Raw genomic sequence first — 15,347 nt, 5'->3', positions numbered from 1 at the left:
TTGGTACCATCTGTAATTTTGGGCTAGTTACTTAACCTTTCTGAGCTTCATGTTTTTTGTTTGTTTGTTTTTGTTTTTTTAAGTTTACTAATACATATATACATACATACTCCCTGGGTGGTTAGAAGTCTAAATGAGATAATTCATACATTCAACAGATACTTATTAAGCACCTGCTATTTGCCAGGCATTGTGTCAGGCAGTGGAATATGGGGGTGAAAAATATAGATGGGATCCCACTTCTCTTGAAGGTTATATCCTAATGTGGGGGAGATGATTGACATATTACATATAAATAACAAAAAATATCAGATAGTGATAAATACTGTATAGAGAAGTAGAGTATTCAGAGAATGTCTTCCTGAGAATGTTTCTTCAAGCTGAGTGACAAAAGGGACAGCCATTCAAAGATCTGAACTGCGTGGGAAAAGCCTGTTTCAGGCTGGGGCAACAGTTCTTTAAGACAAGGAGGAGTTGGGCATATTCCAGGAAGAGAGAAGAACAAAGTGGCAGGAGGTGGCAGGTGAGGAGGATAATCTGGGATAAAGTCAGAGAGGGAGCTGGAGAGTAGATCATGTCTATAAGCCAGCGTCAGAAGCTTGGATTTTGTTTTAGGTGCAATGGGAAGTTATTGAAGATTTTTAAGCAGAGAAATAACAAGATCTGACTTAATAGTCTCCTGTTTCTTAATGATGTGGAAAAAATTTTTTTAGCCGGCTTGAATATATATCCTTTTAAGGATGAAATCATATCTCCTTAAAGTGTTTAATTTATAAATTTTAGTTACATATTTAAAAATCACATCCTATAAAGTATAGTACTTTAAAAATAAAGTTTTATCCCCCTACATTTCAGCAAACAGTTATTTTCACATTCCTCATGTATTCAACCTCAGTGTCTTTGTGGTCACCAGAGCTATTTTTTGTCATCTAACAGTGTTTCAGAATATGTACATTTCATTTGCATATGTTTGGGATGTAGCACTTTTGGGTTCTGAATATGATACCATCATTGGAAATTTTATTCCAAGCCACAGTGTAGCATTATATAACATTAGGTATTTTGATCATCCTGTAGGTGGGGGGTGTGTGTGTGTGTGTGTGTGTGTGTGTGTGTGTGTGTATTTGGTTTTAGTTGAGGTCCATAATAGTTTATAATGTTGTGAAATTTCAGTTCTTTATTATTTGTCAGTCACCATATATCATATGATCAGTCAGTGGGCACTTGGGTTGCCTCCACTTCTTGGTTGTTGTGAATAATGCTGCACTAAACATAGGGATGCGTAAATTTCTTTGAATTGTTGATTTCAAGTTCTTTGGATAAGTACCCAGTAGTGGGATAGCTGGGTCATGTGGTATTTCTATTTTTAATTTTTTGAGAAATCTCTATAGTCTTTTCCATAGTGGCTGCACCAGTTTGCATTCCCCCCAGCAGTGTAGGAGGGTTCCCTTGTCTCCATGTTCTCTCCAGCGTTTGTTGTTTCTTGTCTTGGTAATTATAGCCATTCTGACTAGTGTAAGGTGATATTTCATTGTAGTTTTGATTTGCATTTCTCTCATGGTTAGTGATATGAACATCTTTTCGTGTGCCTGTTGGCCATCTGTATGTCTTCTTTGGAAAAATGTCTGTTCATATCCCCTGTCCATTTTTTGATCAGTTTTTTGTTGTCGTTGTTGAGTTGTATGAGTTCTTTATATATTTTGGAGATTAACCCCTTGTTGGATATATGATTTGCAAATATTTTCTCTCAGTTGGTGGTTGTCTTTTCATTTTGTTCCTGGTTTCCTTTGCCTTGCAGAAAGCTTTTTAGTCTGATGAACTCCCATTTGTTTTTTTTCTTTTGTTTCCTATGACTGAGTAGACACGGTATTTGAAAAGATCCTTCTAAGATTGATGTCAGAGAGTGTATTGCCTATGTTTTCTTCTAGGAGTTTTATGGTTTCACATCTTACCTTCAAGTCTTTAATCCATTTTGAGTTAATTTTTTTGTTTGGTGAAAGATAATGGTCTGCTTTCATTCTTTTGCATGTGGCTGTCCAGTTTTCCCAACACCGTTTATTGAAGAGACTTTCCTTTCTCCATTGTGCATTCTTAGCTCCTTTGCCAAAGATTAGCTGTCAGTACATGTGTGGTTTTATTTCTAGGCTTTCAGTTCTGTTCCGTTGATCCGTGTGCCTGTTTTTATACCAGTACCATGCCGTTTTGATTACTATAGCTTTGTAGTATGTTTTGAAGTCAGGGATTGTGATGCCTCCAGCGTTGTTCTTTTTTTTTAGGATTGCTTTAGCAGTTCGAGGTCTTTTGTTGCCCCATGTGAATTTTAGGATTCTTTGTTCTATTTCTGTGAAGAATGTCATTGGGATTCTGATTGGGATTGCATTGAATCTGTAGATTGCTTTAGGTAGTGTGGATATTTTAACTGTATTTATTCTTCTGATCCATGTGCATGGAATATCTTTCCATTTCTTCATGTCCTCATCCATTTCTTTCAATAATGTCTTATAGTTTTCCTTTTATAGATCTTTCACCTTCTTGGTTAAATTTATTCCTAGATATTTTACTCTCTTTGTTGCAATTGTAAATGGGATTGTATTCTTGAGTTCTTTTTCTGTTAGTTCATTATTAGAGTATAGCAATGCAACTGATTTTTGTAAGTTGACTTTGTACCCTGGAACTTTGCTATAGTTGTTTATTATTTCTAATAGTTTTCCAAAGGATTCTTTAGGATTTTCTATATGTAAAATCATGTCGTCTGCAAACAGCGAGAGTTTCACTTCTTCCTTGCCTATTTGGATTCCTTTTATTTCTTTTTCTTACCTAATTGCTCTGGCCAAAACCTCTAGTACTTTGTTGAATAAGAGTGGTGAGAGTGGGCACCCTTTTCTTGTTCCTGTCTCAGAGGGATGGCTTTCAGTTTTTCCCTATCGAGGATAATGTTGGTTGTGGGTTTGTCATATATGTAGCCTTTATTATGTTGAGGTATTTTCCTTCCATACCCATTTTATTGAGAGTTTTTATCATAAATGGATGTTGGATCTTGTCAAATGCTTCCTCAGCATCTGTTGAGATGATCGTGTATTTTTTATTCCTCATTTTGTTAATGTGGTGGATCACATTGATTGATTTGCGGATGTTGAACCATCCCTGCATCCCTGGTGCAAGTGAGTTTTCCCACTTGATCATGGTATATGGTCCTTTTAATGTATTGCTGTATTCAGTTTACCAATATTTTGTTGAGGATTTTTGCATCTGTGTTCGTTAGTGATATATTGGCCTGTAATTTTCCTTCTTTGTGTTGTCCTTGTCTGGCTTTGGTATCAGGATGATGTTGGCCCTGTAGAATGTATTAGGAAGTATTTCATCATCTTCAGTTTTTTGAAATCGTTTCAGAAGGTGTTAAGCCTTTTTTGAATGTTTGGTAGAGTTCTCCAGAGAAGCCATCTGGTCCTGGACTTTTATTTTTTGGGAGGTTTTTTGTTATTGTTTTTGTTTTTGAGGAAGATTAGCCCTGAGCTAACTGCTGCCAATCCTCCTCTTTTGGCTGAGGAAGACAGGCCCTGAGCTAACATGTGTGCCCATCGTCCTCTATATGTGGGACACCTGCCACAGCATGCCTTGACAAGCAGTGCGTAGGTCCACATCTGGGATCCGAACCAGTGAACTCAGGGCCACTGAAGCGGAATGTGCAAATTTAACCACTGGGCCACCAGGCTGGCCACAGGAGGTTTTTGATTACTGTTTCAATCTGTTTACTTGTGATTGGTCTATTCAGATTCTCTATTTCTTCTTGGTTCAGTTTTGGGAGGTTGTAGGAGTCTAAGAATTTATCCATTTCTTCTAGCGTGTTCAATTTGTTGGCATATGGTTTTTTGTAGTATTCTCTTATAATCTTTTGTGTTTCTGCAGTATCTGTTGTAATTTCTACTTTCATTTCTAATTTTATTTATTTGAGCCATCTCTTTTTTTCTTAGTGAGTCTGGCTAAGTGTGTGTCAGTTTTGTTTATCTTCTCAAATAACCAGCTCATAGCTTTATTGATCCTTTCTGTTGTTTGTTTCGTCTCTATTTCATTTATTTCTACTCTGATTTTTATTATTTCCCTCCTTCCACTGACTTTGGGCTTGCTTTGTTCTTCCTCTAATTCTGTTATGTGTAGTTTAAGAATACTTACTGAGATTTTTCTTGTTCGTTAAGGTGGGCCTGTATTGCTATAAAATTCCCTCTTAGGACCACTTTGTTGCCTCCCGTATGAGTTGGTGTGGTGCATTTTCATTCTCATTTGTCTCCAGATATTTTTTGATTTCTCCTTTAATTTCTTCATTGATCCATTGGTTCTTCAGTAGCATGTTGTTTAGTTGCCACATCTTTGTCCCTTTCCCAGCTTTTTTCTTGCAGTTGATTTCTAGTTTCATAGCATTATGGTCAGAAAAGATGCTTGATAGGATTTCAGTCTTCTTAAATTTATCGAGACTTGCCTTGTTTCCCAACATATGATGTAGCCTTGAGAATGTTCTCTGTGCACTTGAGAAGGATGTGTATTCTGCTGTTTTTGGATAGAGTGTTCTCTGTATATCTGTTAAGTCCATCTGGTCTAGTGTTTTGTTTAAATCCACTATTTCCTTGTTGACTTTCTGTCTGGATCATCTATCCATTTATGTAAGTGGGGTGTTAAGTTCCCTAACTAGTATTGTGCTGTTAATATCTCCTTTTAGATTTGTTAATAGTTGCTTTATGTACTTTGGTGCTCCTGTGTTGAGTGTGTATATCTTTATAAGTGTTATGTCTTCTTGGTGGAGTGTCCCTTTTATCGTTATATACTATCCCTCTTTGTCTCTCATTACCTGTTTTGTCTTGAAGTCTAGTTTGATATACGTATGACAACACCTGCTCTTTTGTTTGCCTTTAGCTTGGAGGATTGTTTTCCATCCCTTCACTCTGAGCCTGTTTTTTTTTTTTTGAGGAAGATTAGCCCTGAGCTAACTGCTGCCAAACCTCCCCTTTTTGCTGAGGAAGACTGGCCCTGAACTAACATCCATGCCCATCTCACTCTACTTTATATGTGGGACGCCTACCACAGCATGGTGTGCCAAGCAGTGCTGTGTCCGCACCTCTGATCTGAACTGGCCAACCCTGGGCCACCGAAGTGGAATGTGCGCACTTAACTGCTGCGCCACTGGGCCGGCCCGAGCCTCTGTTTGTCTTTAGAGCTGAGATGTGTTTCCTGAGGCAGCATATTGTTGGGTCTTGTCTTTTGATCAATCCCTCCACTGTGTCTTTCGATTGGAGAGTTCAATACCTTTCCATTTAGAGTGCTTATTGATAGATGAGGGCTTAATGCTGCTGTCTTATTGCCTGTTTTCTCGTTCGTCTGCCTTTCCCTTGTTTCTCATCCTGTGTATTTTGGATTACCAGTTCAGTTTGGTAGTTCTCTGTGGTAGTTTTCTTGGTTTTCTCTTTATTGTTTGTGTTCCTGTTCTGATTATTTGTTTAGTGGTTACCATGAGGTTTGTATAAAAAGTCTCGTAGATGCAATAGTCCATTTTCTGATAGCCTATTTCCTTAGACTAAGCCAATTCCATCTCTTTCCTGTTCCCGTTCTAAGTTATTGTCACAACTTATTCCATCTTGTATTGTGAGTTTGTGGTTAAAATGATCAGATTATATTTATTTTTGATGTTTTTCTTCCCTTTATCTTTAATGTTGCTAACCTGTTTTTTGTTTGCTAACCTGTTGTGAGAGGGAGCTGCAATTTTCTGAATTTTGTTTACCTGTGTATCTCTTTGCTCAAGGCTTTGTAACCCCCCACCCCCCTTTTTAAAATGAGGTGTGAGGGTCTTCTTGAGCATTTCTTGTAGGGGGGTGGCTTGTGGCGATGAACTCTATCACTGGCTAGAGTATTCTTGGCTGAAAGTTTCTGTCCTTCAGAATTTTGAATATATCATTCCACTCTCTCCTAGCCTCTAAGGTTTGAGAAATCCCCTGAAAGCCTGATAGGGATTCCTTTGTAAGTTATTTTCTTCTGCCTTGCTGCCCTTAATATTTTCTCTTTGTCATTGACTTTTGCCAGCTTTACTACTATATGCCTTGGAGAAAGTCTTTTAACATTGATATAAATCAGAGTTCCAGTAGCCTCTTTCGCATGTATTTCCAGCATCTTTCCCAGATTTGGAAGTCCTCAGCTGCTGTTTCTTTGAACAAGCTTTCTGCTCCGTTCTCCTCCGTTTCTCCCTCTGGAATACCTATAATCCTTATGTTACATTTCCCAATTGAATGGGATATTTCTCAGAGAATTTCTTCATTTCTTTTTAGTGTTAGTTTTCTCTTCTTCTCCATCTTCATGCATTTCTATATTTCTGTCCTCTAAGCTGCTAATTCTGTCCTCCATAATATCAGCTCTGTTATTCAAGGATTCCGGATTTTTCCTTATGTCATCTATTGTGTTTTTTATCTCCAACATTTCTAATTGGTTTTTCTTTATAGTTTCAATTTATTTTGTGAAGAACTTCCTGATTTCTTTGAGCTATCTGTATCTTCTTGTAAGTTGTTGAGTTTTTTTATGATAACCATTTTGCATTTGCCGTCATTTAGATTATAATTTCTGTGCCTTCAGGATTGATTTCTAGGTATTTGTCGTTTTCCTTCTGGTCTGGAGTATTAATAAATTTTTTGTACTGTTTTATGGGGTGGATTTGTGCCTCAGCATAGTGATAGTGTCTGGTTGCCAGCTTCCACCTGCTGCCACTGGGTGGGAGTCAAGAGCTGTGTATTCTGAGCCTGCCACTGTCCCTGCCTCACTCTCGCACAGCTGCTGCTTTTCTATCATATGTGCAGGTGCTCTAGCCAGTGGTACGAGCTGGAGCACCGGATGGAAGGAGGGTCGGCTTCTTTCACCTGTGTGATCCCAGGGTCTTGTTGCTTTGCCCTTGCTGTCTGCTCTCCAGGGGTGCTGGCTTGATGAAGACACTGCTGTGCTGGCTTAGCGACCTCTGTGATGGACTTTCCTATGGGCTTTGAGGGAACTTGGAGAGTTGAAGGTGTTCCTGCCAAGGGCCCCTCCTCCCTCTCCCAATCCCCATTCTCTCAGAGCCACACACAGTCCTGGGGTCGCTGCTGTTTGGGAGGGAGAGGAGATCCCCTGACCTCCTTTCACTTCCTTCTGGGGTCCAGCACTTCCACCTTCAGACATGGCTGCATAGGTCTCTCAGATGTCTTTTGTGTTGTTTGAATGTGCTCTGTTGGCATATGAATGTCCTTTTCATTGTATCTTAGAGGAGGGAGTTTAAGGGAAGTGCTTGCTTTGCCATTATGCTGATGTCACTCCCAAACTGTCTCTCTTTTGATTTCTTTTTAGTCTTAGTTTTCTCTTCTCCATCTGATGCGTTTCTGTATTTTTGTTCTCTAAATTTCTAATTCTGTCCTCTATAGTATCAGCTTTGTTATTTAAGGTTTCCAGGCTTTTCTTTATCTCATTCATTGTTTTTCATCTCCAGCATTTCTGAGTGCTTTCTTTTAGTAGTTTCAGTCTCTTTTGTGAAGAATTTGCTCTGTTGATTGATTTTATTTCTGATTTCATTAAACTGTCTTCCTGAGTTTTCTTGTAACTCGTTGAGTTTTTTATGATAGCTATTTTGAATTCTCTGTCATTTAGCTTGTAAATTTCTGCGCCTTCAGGGTTGATTTCTGGGTCCTTGTCATTTTCCTTCTAGTTTAGAGTGTTAATTACCTCTTTATACTATTTGATAGAGTGGATTTGTGCCTTTGCATAGTGCTAGCATTTTACTTTTCATTTTTATTTTTTTTGGGGAAAGATGTACCCTGAGCTAACAAGTGTTGCCAGTCTTCCTCTGTTTTTTCTTCCTCCCCAAAGCCCCAGTACATAGTTGTATGTTCTAGTTGTCATTCCTTCTAGTTCTACTCTGTGACACAGCATGGCGACTGACAGATGAGTGATGTGCTTCCATTCTTGGGAACTGAACCTGGGCCACTGAAGTGGAGTGCACCGAATTTAACCACTAGGCCATCAGGGCTGGCTCTAGAAATAAGTTTTAATATTTAGAGTTTTAACTTTTTTTGAACATATGGGATATTTACAAGTTGCTTATAAGTAAAAGCGTAACTGATATTTTATTCTCATTTTATTAATTCGTTAATTTCTAATATTTATTTTTGCCCTAATAACATCAAAACAAATGTAGCATCAGAAATTTTAACTTGTAAAACCTTATAAATGTTAAACTTGAGTATAATAAACTTAGTGATACTTTTTGGTGATATATGCCAAAGCGTTTAGAGGTGAAGTGTCTTCATGTCTGCAACTTACTCTAAAGTAGTTCAGATAAAAAGGAAGGGGAGGAAAAGAGGGAACTGGAGATACAGCCAAGAGTTGCAAAATGTTAACAATTGGTTCATTTACATGAAGGGTATTGTTCATGATCTTCCAATTTCTCTGAAGGCTTGAAAATTTTCAAAATAAGTTGGGAAAAACTTAGTCATGGAATAAAAAAACTTATTTTAAGAGGTGTCGGTATTATAAGAAATGAGTTTCCAGGATAAAAATATATTACATTAGGATAAAATTATTGGGGGGAAGTAGAATGAAGGGCTTGTTGATGTTGGATATGAAATTGCTATGGTCTTTAGATTTCGTTGGTACATTTAAAAGTGAAAAAAAATCCTTTTATTTTAAAATTTCAACTTTATGTCAGAAGTGACATTTTACAACTCTACAAACTGATGATGCAAAATTTTTGATGCCAAATTAGAAATCTACATGAAGGTACATGATTTTAAAAAATTCTTTTGTGGTAAGCATGCAAACAGGTTTGAAGGCTTCAGATCTGGCTAACATTCTTTCAGCTCTTTGGGTTCTAGGAATATGGTGCTAAGACTTCACTCAGTTATACTACAACTGGCGGATCATCCTGGCATGCGCAGATGGATGTGACTCTTTTAGCAAAGGCGTTGTACAGCTTATGAAACAACCGTAATAACCTTCCCCCAAACCTAGACTTACTCCCACAGACATGTAAACTTTATGTCCAGCTCCTGAGAGCAGTCATAATATGTTGTTGTGTTGCTTTTAAAATCACAGAATTGTTTTATGACCTTGTAATTTCCCTTTCTATAAATGTGGGTAATTTCTTTGAAAACTATACCATAAGGGGCTGGCCTGGTGGTGCAGCAGTTAAATTTCCACCCTCCATGTCAGCAGCCTGGGGTTCGCAAGTTCAGATCCCCCGGGCAGACCTACACACTGCTTGTCAAGCCATGCTGTGGCAGGCATCTCATATATAAAGTAGAGGAAGATGAGCATGGATGTTAGCTCAGGGCCAGTCTTCCTCAGCAAAAAGAGGAGAATTGGTGGCAGATGTTAGCTCAGGGCTAGTCTTTCTCAAAAAACCCCCACAAGAACCAAAAAAGCTGTATCATAAGTTAATGATAATGCTAACATAAATTTTACTGGTCATGAAACTGGTAATTCTATAAACTAGAAGTTTATAAATGAGGTTTTTTTTTTTTTTTAACTCTTCTAAGTGTCTTATAATAAAAAACTATCTAGAAGGACTTTACTTGTGATGGTTACTTTGACTGGAAGTCATTCATATATAGTTTTAGAATGCGTACTATGAATATTTTGTTATGCTGGAAATCTCAATGCCACTGTTACTGTGTAAACCATAATCTGAAGGATTTACTGATTAACTTAAATGTTCTAAAAAGTTACGATTTAATTTTTGGATTGGCAGAGTGAAGCTTACAAGATGCCTGTGCACATTGTGCAAGACTGTTGGGGCTGAAAACCGTGTGTACTTTCTCTAGGTCAGGGACCCTGGGAGAATGTTATTCCTTTGAATAGATCAAGCTCTCTGGTTAGTAAAGAGACTTCAGCAATGTCCTTATAATCTTATCAAATGTTTCCGTGGTTTTCTACTTGAAAATGGGGACTGTGGAGGCTTAATTTAATGAAGTACACATTAAAAAATCACCAGTGGTGTTTTTCAAAAGTGTCCATAATTCAAGTGTGAAATCAGAAAGTTAACATTGCTTCCATTTCATTCTCAGACTCCATTGAAGTTTTGTCACTCGTCTCAATGATGTTCCTTATAGCAAAAAAATTCAGTTCAGAATCATACATCACATTTAGTTGACATGTTTCTTTTTTTTCCCCTTTGCTTCATGAATTTGCTTGTCATCTTTGCACAGGAGCCATGCTAATCTTCTCTGTATTGTTCCACTTCTAGTATATGTGCTGCAGAAGCCAGCACAGTTGACACGTTTCTTCAGTCTCCTTCACTCTGGAACAGTTTGTCAGTTTTTCCTTGACTTTAAAGATTACAGGCCATTCATTTTATAGAATGAACCTAATTTGGGTTGTTTGGTGTTGTTTCATGATTAGATTCAGGTTATGTATCTTAGACAGGAATTTCACAAACTAATTCTTTGTTCTTCTCATAGTATTCTGGCAGATGGTATATGATTGCAGTTTGTCCCATTGCTGGTGATGTTCACTGATCACCTGATTAAGATGGTGTCTGCCAGGTTTTCTGTGTTAGTTTCCTATTGCTGCTGTAACAGATTATCACAACCTTAGTGGCTTAATACAACACAAATTTATTCTCATTTAGTTCTGGAGGCCAGAAGTCTAAAATCAGTTTTACTGGGCTAGTTGTGGTTTTGGCAAGGTTGGTTCTTTCTGGAGGCTCTAGAGTAGAATTTCTTTCCTTGTTTTTTCCAGCTTCTAGAGGCAGCCTGCATTCCTTGGCTTGTGGCCTCTCCCTCCATCTTCAAAGGACATCGTTCCACTCTCTGCTCCCGTTGTCACATCACCTTTGTCTTTTGACCCTCATTCTTATAAGGACCCCTGTGGTTTTATTGGGCCAACCCAAATAATGTAGGATAATCACCTCATTTCGAGATCTTTAATCACATCTGTGACATTCCTTTTGCCATGTAAGATAATATATTCCCTGCTTCTGAGTATTAGGATGTGGACGTCTTGGGGGGCAATTATTCAGCCTACCACACTTCACTATAGTCATTCTTTTCCCTTTTTTAATATTTTGTGGGAAGATACTTGGATCCCTGGTTCATGGTAGTAGAGAATTGTATTTAGAAGCCAAGATCTGGGTGCTAGGTGTGCTTACTGCTATTGAGATGTCACTGCTTCTAGGCTCGCTCAATAAAGTTAGGAAATATGTATGTACGTATATAGATCTACATCTGTATTTCTATATTAAAAGATATTAGTTTATACCAATGCCTTCAATTCCAGTCCAGCACCACAGGGTTCATTCTTGTTTTCTGTCTTTTCATATATGTTATTCCCTGCTCTGACAGTGAAGAACTGACTCCATTTATCCTTAATATATTAATTTATTTGATCACTCCTCCTGCATTTTACCAGTCTCCTTTTCTGCCATCACCCCTTCTGCTACCTATATCCCTCTTCATCACACCTTTATCTGATCTCTCCTGCCACAGTCTCTCCCACGTGGCTGCTTTCCTCAAAACGTGGTAGTAACAGGGTAGTTGGACTTCTTACATGGAGGCTTTGGATCATTCTTTTATATGTAAACTTATTTTACTTATCTGGCATCTCATTTAAGGACTGTGGTTTTGCAGTTTTTTAATATTATGAAAAAATTGATGTTTAGTATTCTCCAGCTTGACGCAGTTTAGATGATCTCAGTTTTGTTGGCAACATCCAAAGCATGATAGTTAGGAGCCAGTCAAATATTTTTTTAAAAAGCGTGATAATTAGCAGCCTCCTTCTCTCCATCATGTCTAATCAGGATGTTGACCTTGGCCATGTCAGGGTCATAGAGCTTCTTCACAGTCTGTTAGGTCTGGTGCTTGTTGTTCTTGACCTGCCTAATGAACACAAGTGTGTTGTCTTCTTCATGGCTGACTCAGTGTTCAGGGGGAACTTGATGATGGCATAGTGCTCAAGCTTGTTGCTTATCTAAGGATATTTGGGCTGCCTTTGGAGTGCCTAGGGCCAACCAGAAGGTGGATAACTTGTGGTTCTTTTTTTTTTTTTTCCCGCCTCTGGACACCTTTTAGCACTGCCTTCTTGGCCTTCTAAGCCTTTGTTTTGGCTTTGGCTTTAGGAGGGGCAGGATCTTCTGTCTTTGCTTTCTGCATGCTGTCTTCATGAAAAGGTGGATTTTTATTTTAAAACTTACTTAAAAGAATTTTTCTAACTTGGGAGAGTTATTCAAGTGATTGTGGTGAGTTTTAGTAAAACCAGACATGATATTTTGGCTTTGGTTTAATTCCTTTTTAATCGATTTGCAGGTTTTTCCTGGGGACTAAAAAGTAATACTTTTTGTTGTAACTCTTAGAGGAACTTGTTTTAACTTCTTACGTGTTTGGGTGATTTTTCTAATTTAACATAATTATTTTTATGTTGGAAGAGTGTCATTTCTGTTTAGTTTCTTTAATAAACCACATTTCAGCTGCTTTACACCTTTTTTTCTTCTCCCCAAAGCCCCCCACTACATAGTTGTATATTCTGCTTGCAGGTCCTTCTAGTTGAGCTATATGGGACACCACCTCAGCATGGCTTGATGAGCGGTGCTAGGTCCACGCCCAGGATCCAAACCACTGAAACTCTGGGCTGCCAAAGCAGAGCACGTGAACTTAACCACTCAGCCACAGGGCTGGCTCCAGCTATTTTATACTTTTTGTTTCTTCTATAGCAGAAGGGAAAAGAGGAGAGAATTTCTCAGAAATTACTGATTATATGAGTGAATATTTTGGGTTCAAGTCAGTTTTTGCATTTTTCAACCAGAAGTTATTTAAGTCTCACTTGGAAAATGGTTGCCTGGTAGTTGAATAAAATTTTCCATATAGATCGTTTTTTCTTAGTGGCAGAAAATTTAACTTATGTTCTGAATTTTTCTTAAAGGTTATTTAAGTAGGCAGTACTTTAACGTTCCAGTAGAATAACTAGCATGGTAATGAAGGTTAATATGATTTTAACTCTGGTTTTGTCATCACTGTGAAAAACGATTAACTTATCACCTTATTTTTCTTTTTTGACAGAGCAAATTCGATTAAAGAATATCAGAAAAGTATATGGAAGATGTATGTGGTATCGTTTGCGGTTATTAAAACCCCAGCCAAATATTATTCCTACAGTAAAGTAAGTAATTGGTTTCAATAAGAAAACATACTTAGTGCTTAATCTTTGTTAGATAGCATGTAAAATAGAGCTAGAACAATGAATAAAATCTGTCTGTAAAGAAATTATAGCCTTAGTAGGGATAAGATGTGATTAGTAAATTCAAGAGCTGTCTGAACAGAGAGATTTAGAAGCTCAAAGGAGAGAGTGTACTTCTGACTCAGGGGAGGAAGGGAAAAAGAGAAGTCAAATGTTGAAGGAAGACCTTGTGCGTCTTATGTCAAGATTTAAATTTTGTCTTAAAGAGTATGGGGGAATGTTTAAAAGATTATCGGGAGCAGGGAGGTGACATGGCCAAGTTTGCGTTTCATGATGATAGAGTTTATTGAGCACCTACTGTAGGCCAGGTGCTGTGCTAGGGCTTTGTTTGTTATCTCATTAGTTTTATGTTAACTTCAAGGTAGATGTTTTTGCTTTTTCTCAGATGAGAAAACTGAGACTAAGAAGATGAGGTGACTTGACCAAGGTCTTGCAGCTAGAATAGGTGGAGCGGGGACCTAGTCACCTTTCTTTTGGCAGGCCCATCTGCTTAAACAAGCCATTAGCGTGTTTAGTTAGAGTGGGCCCATTTGATTTTGTGAGGCTCTGGCGTACAGGTTTAGGGCCTGAGCTTTAGACCTTCATTCTAAGTCATCCGTTTGGAGGTAATAGATGAAACTAATATGTGAAAGAGTTGCCCTCATTGCAGGACTGTATCTTGTGAATTACCTACGTCTGTCTCTCCAGTAGAAAGAAGGAGAAGACCTGGAACAGAACGTTAGTAAAAGTAGCGCCAGTTATTCTTTAATCTTGTTTTAAATGATATTGATAGTTTTCAACATGTCTGTGTAATTTCAGGGAGTTTAAATAGTTTTCTTTGTAAGGTTTGACTTTCCCTGGTAGGTGTCACTTTTGAAGGTCTCTCTGACTTTTCCTTTGAGAGGGAGGGAAATCTTAGCTTTGGTGTTGAGTTCTTCAATGATGTGAAACTAAAAAGCAAAATTAGTATATATAAGAGTAGTTTCATGTTCACTGTCTATTCTTTGCTATTGCTTCTCATTTTAAATTAAACTTTTATGAGGCAGCAAGGCAAATATTTTTGGCCTCTCAATATTGTTTTTTTTGGGCTTTGGTCAACACTTTGTGCGTATCTGAACCTCAGTTTACAAGGAAGAAGCCCCAACTCTGTGAAGTTCTCTTTGGTGATTAGCAAGCCGATTTACTTAAATGGAAGTACAGATTAAGGGATGCATTAGGAAGAATTTAAATAGATACTGGTAACAATTTTAGATAAGGTCAGAAACCATCAGAACCTTTTTACTACTTAACCCTGAAGCATTCTTGCAAAATTAAGCAGTCAAATTAAGCAGTCATTGTGTAGTACTCTAATTTCTGGAAGTTGCTTCCAAAATGACTTTTAAAATGTCCTTAAAGAAGAAACTTCACAAGATAATTATTGAAGCTATACGTAGGGAAAATGCTTAAATTTTCAGAGGAACCAAACATGCTTTTAAAAAATTGGACATGGAGCGTGTTGTAATCCATTATGTTTCCACCTTTGCTTTGGCTCTCAGGAAATTAGAGCATGGTTTTATTGGTTGTGGTAATTTTCATCAGCCTGGGGGTTCTGTCATGGGCCTCTTTCCTCCTGCCTTCATTCTTTGGCTTAAAAGCCAGATGCTATGTATAAAGCATCTATCATGTGGTGTAGCATATCCTAGGTGTTTTCTTCCCTTTCCCTTCTACTCTTGTTTGCTTTTAAATCTTGCTTTAGTGGTTTTCAATTTCACTATTATCTTTGTTTTCTGAGCTTTTGGGGGAGTTGGCAGAACAAAATGTGGAGTTACTAATTTGTGTGGGAGTCAAGTGTATTTTCAAGTGTTCTTTAGCATGTTGAGGGTATTAGCAAACTTTGGGTTCGAGTTTAAAATTACTATTTTAAATTATTCATTCAATAGGTAGTTATTGTGTGCCTACTATGTATGTGTCAGCTATTATTCTAGGTGCTGATATGCTGTAATTAACAAATAGACGTAGTTCAGCAACTTAGTCTTGAGGGATATTGGTGAGTAAACAAGTCATGAGAATAAGGTTTAGTAAGGGAGGTGCCATGAAAGAGCTGAGGAAGGGCTCTTAACTCTGCCCGGAGACAGAGAAGGCTTCCCTGAGCTGAGATTTGGGTC

At 37.9% G+C, this 15,347-nt stretch overlaps 1 protein-coding gene and 1 non-coding gene across 2 annotated transcripts in view; one reads left to right on the top strand and one right to left on the bottom strand.

The window, feature by feature from the left end:
• SEC63 (SEC63 homolog, protein translocation regulator) overlaps positions 1–15,347 on the top strand; it is a 68,734-nt gene that overhangs the window by 13,322 nt on the left and 40,065 nt on the right. Inside the window, exon 2 of the mRNA XM_014868356.3 lies at positions 13,047–13,146. Within this exon, the coding sequence (XP_014723842.1) occupies positions 13,047–13,146 (100 nt within the window). The remainder of the gene's footprint in view (positions 1–13,046; positions 13,147–15,347) is intronic.
• Positions 10,158–10,264, bottom strand: LOC123280513 (U6 spliceosomal RNA). Its single transcript, XR_006519454.1, has one exon. It is a non-coding gene; the product is annotated as a U6 spliceosomal RNA (small nuclear RNA).

Source organism: Equus asinus, chromosome 24, assembly GCF_041296235.1.
Source record: "Equus asinus isolate D_3611 breed Donkey chromosome 24, EquAss-T2T_v2, whole genome shotgun sequence".
NCBI classification, from domain to species: Eukaryota; Metazoa; Chordata; class Mammalia; order Perissodactyla; family Equidae; genus Equus; species Equus asinus.
This window is presented reverse-complemented; position numbering and strand designations above follow the sequence as displayed.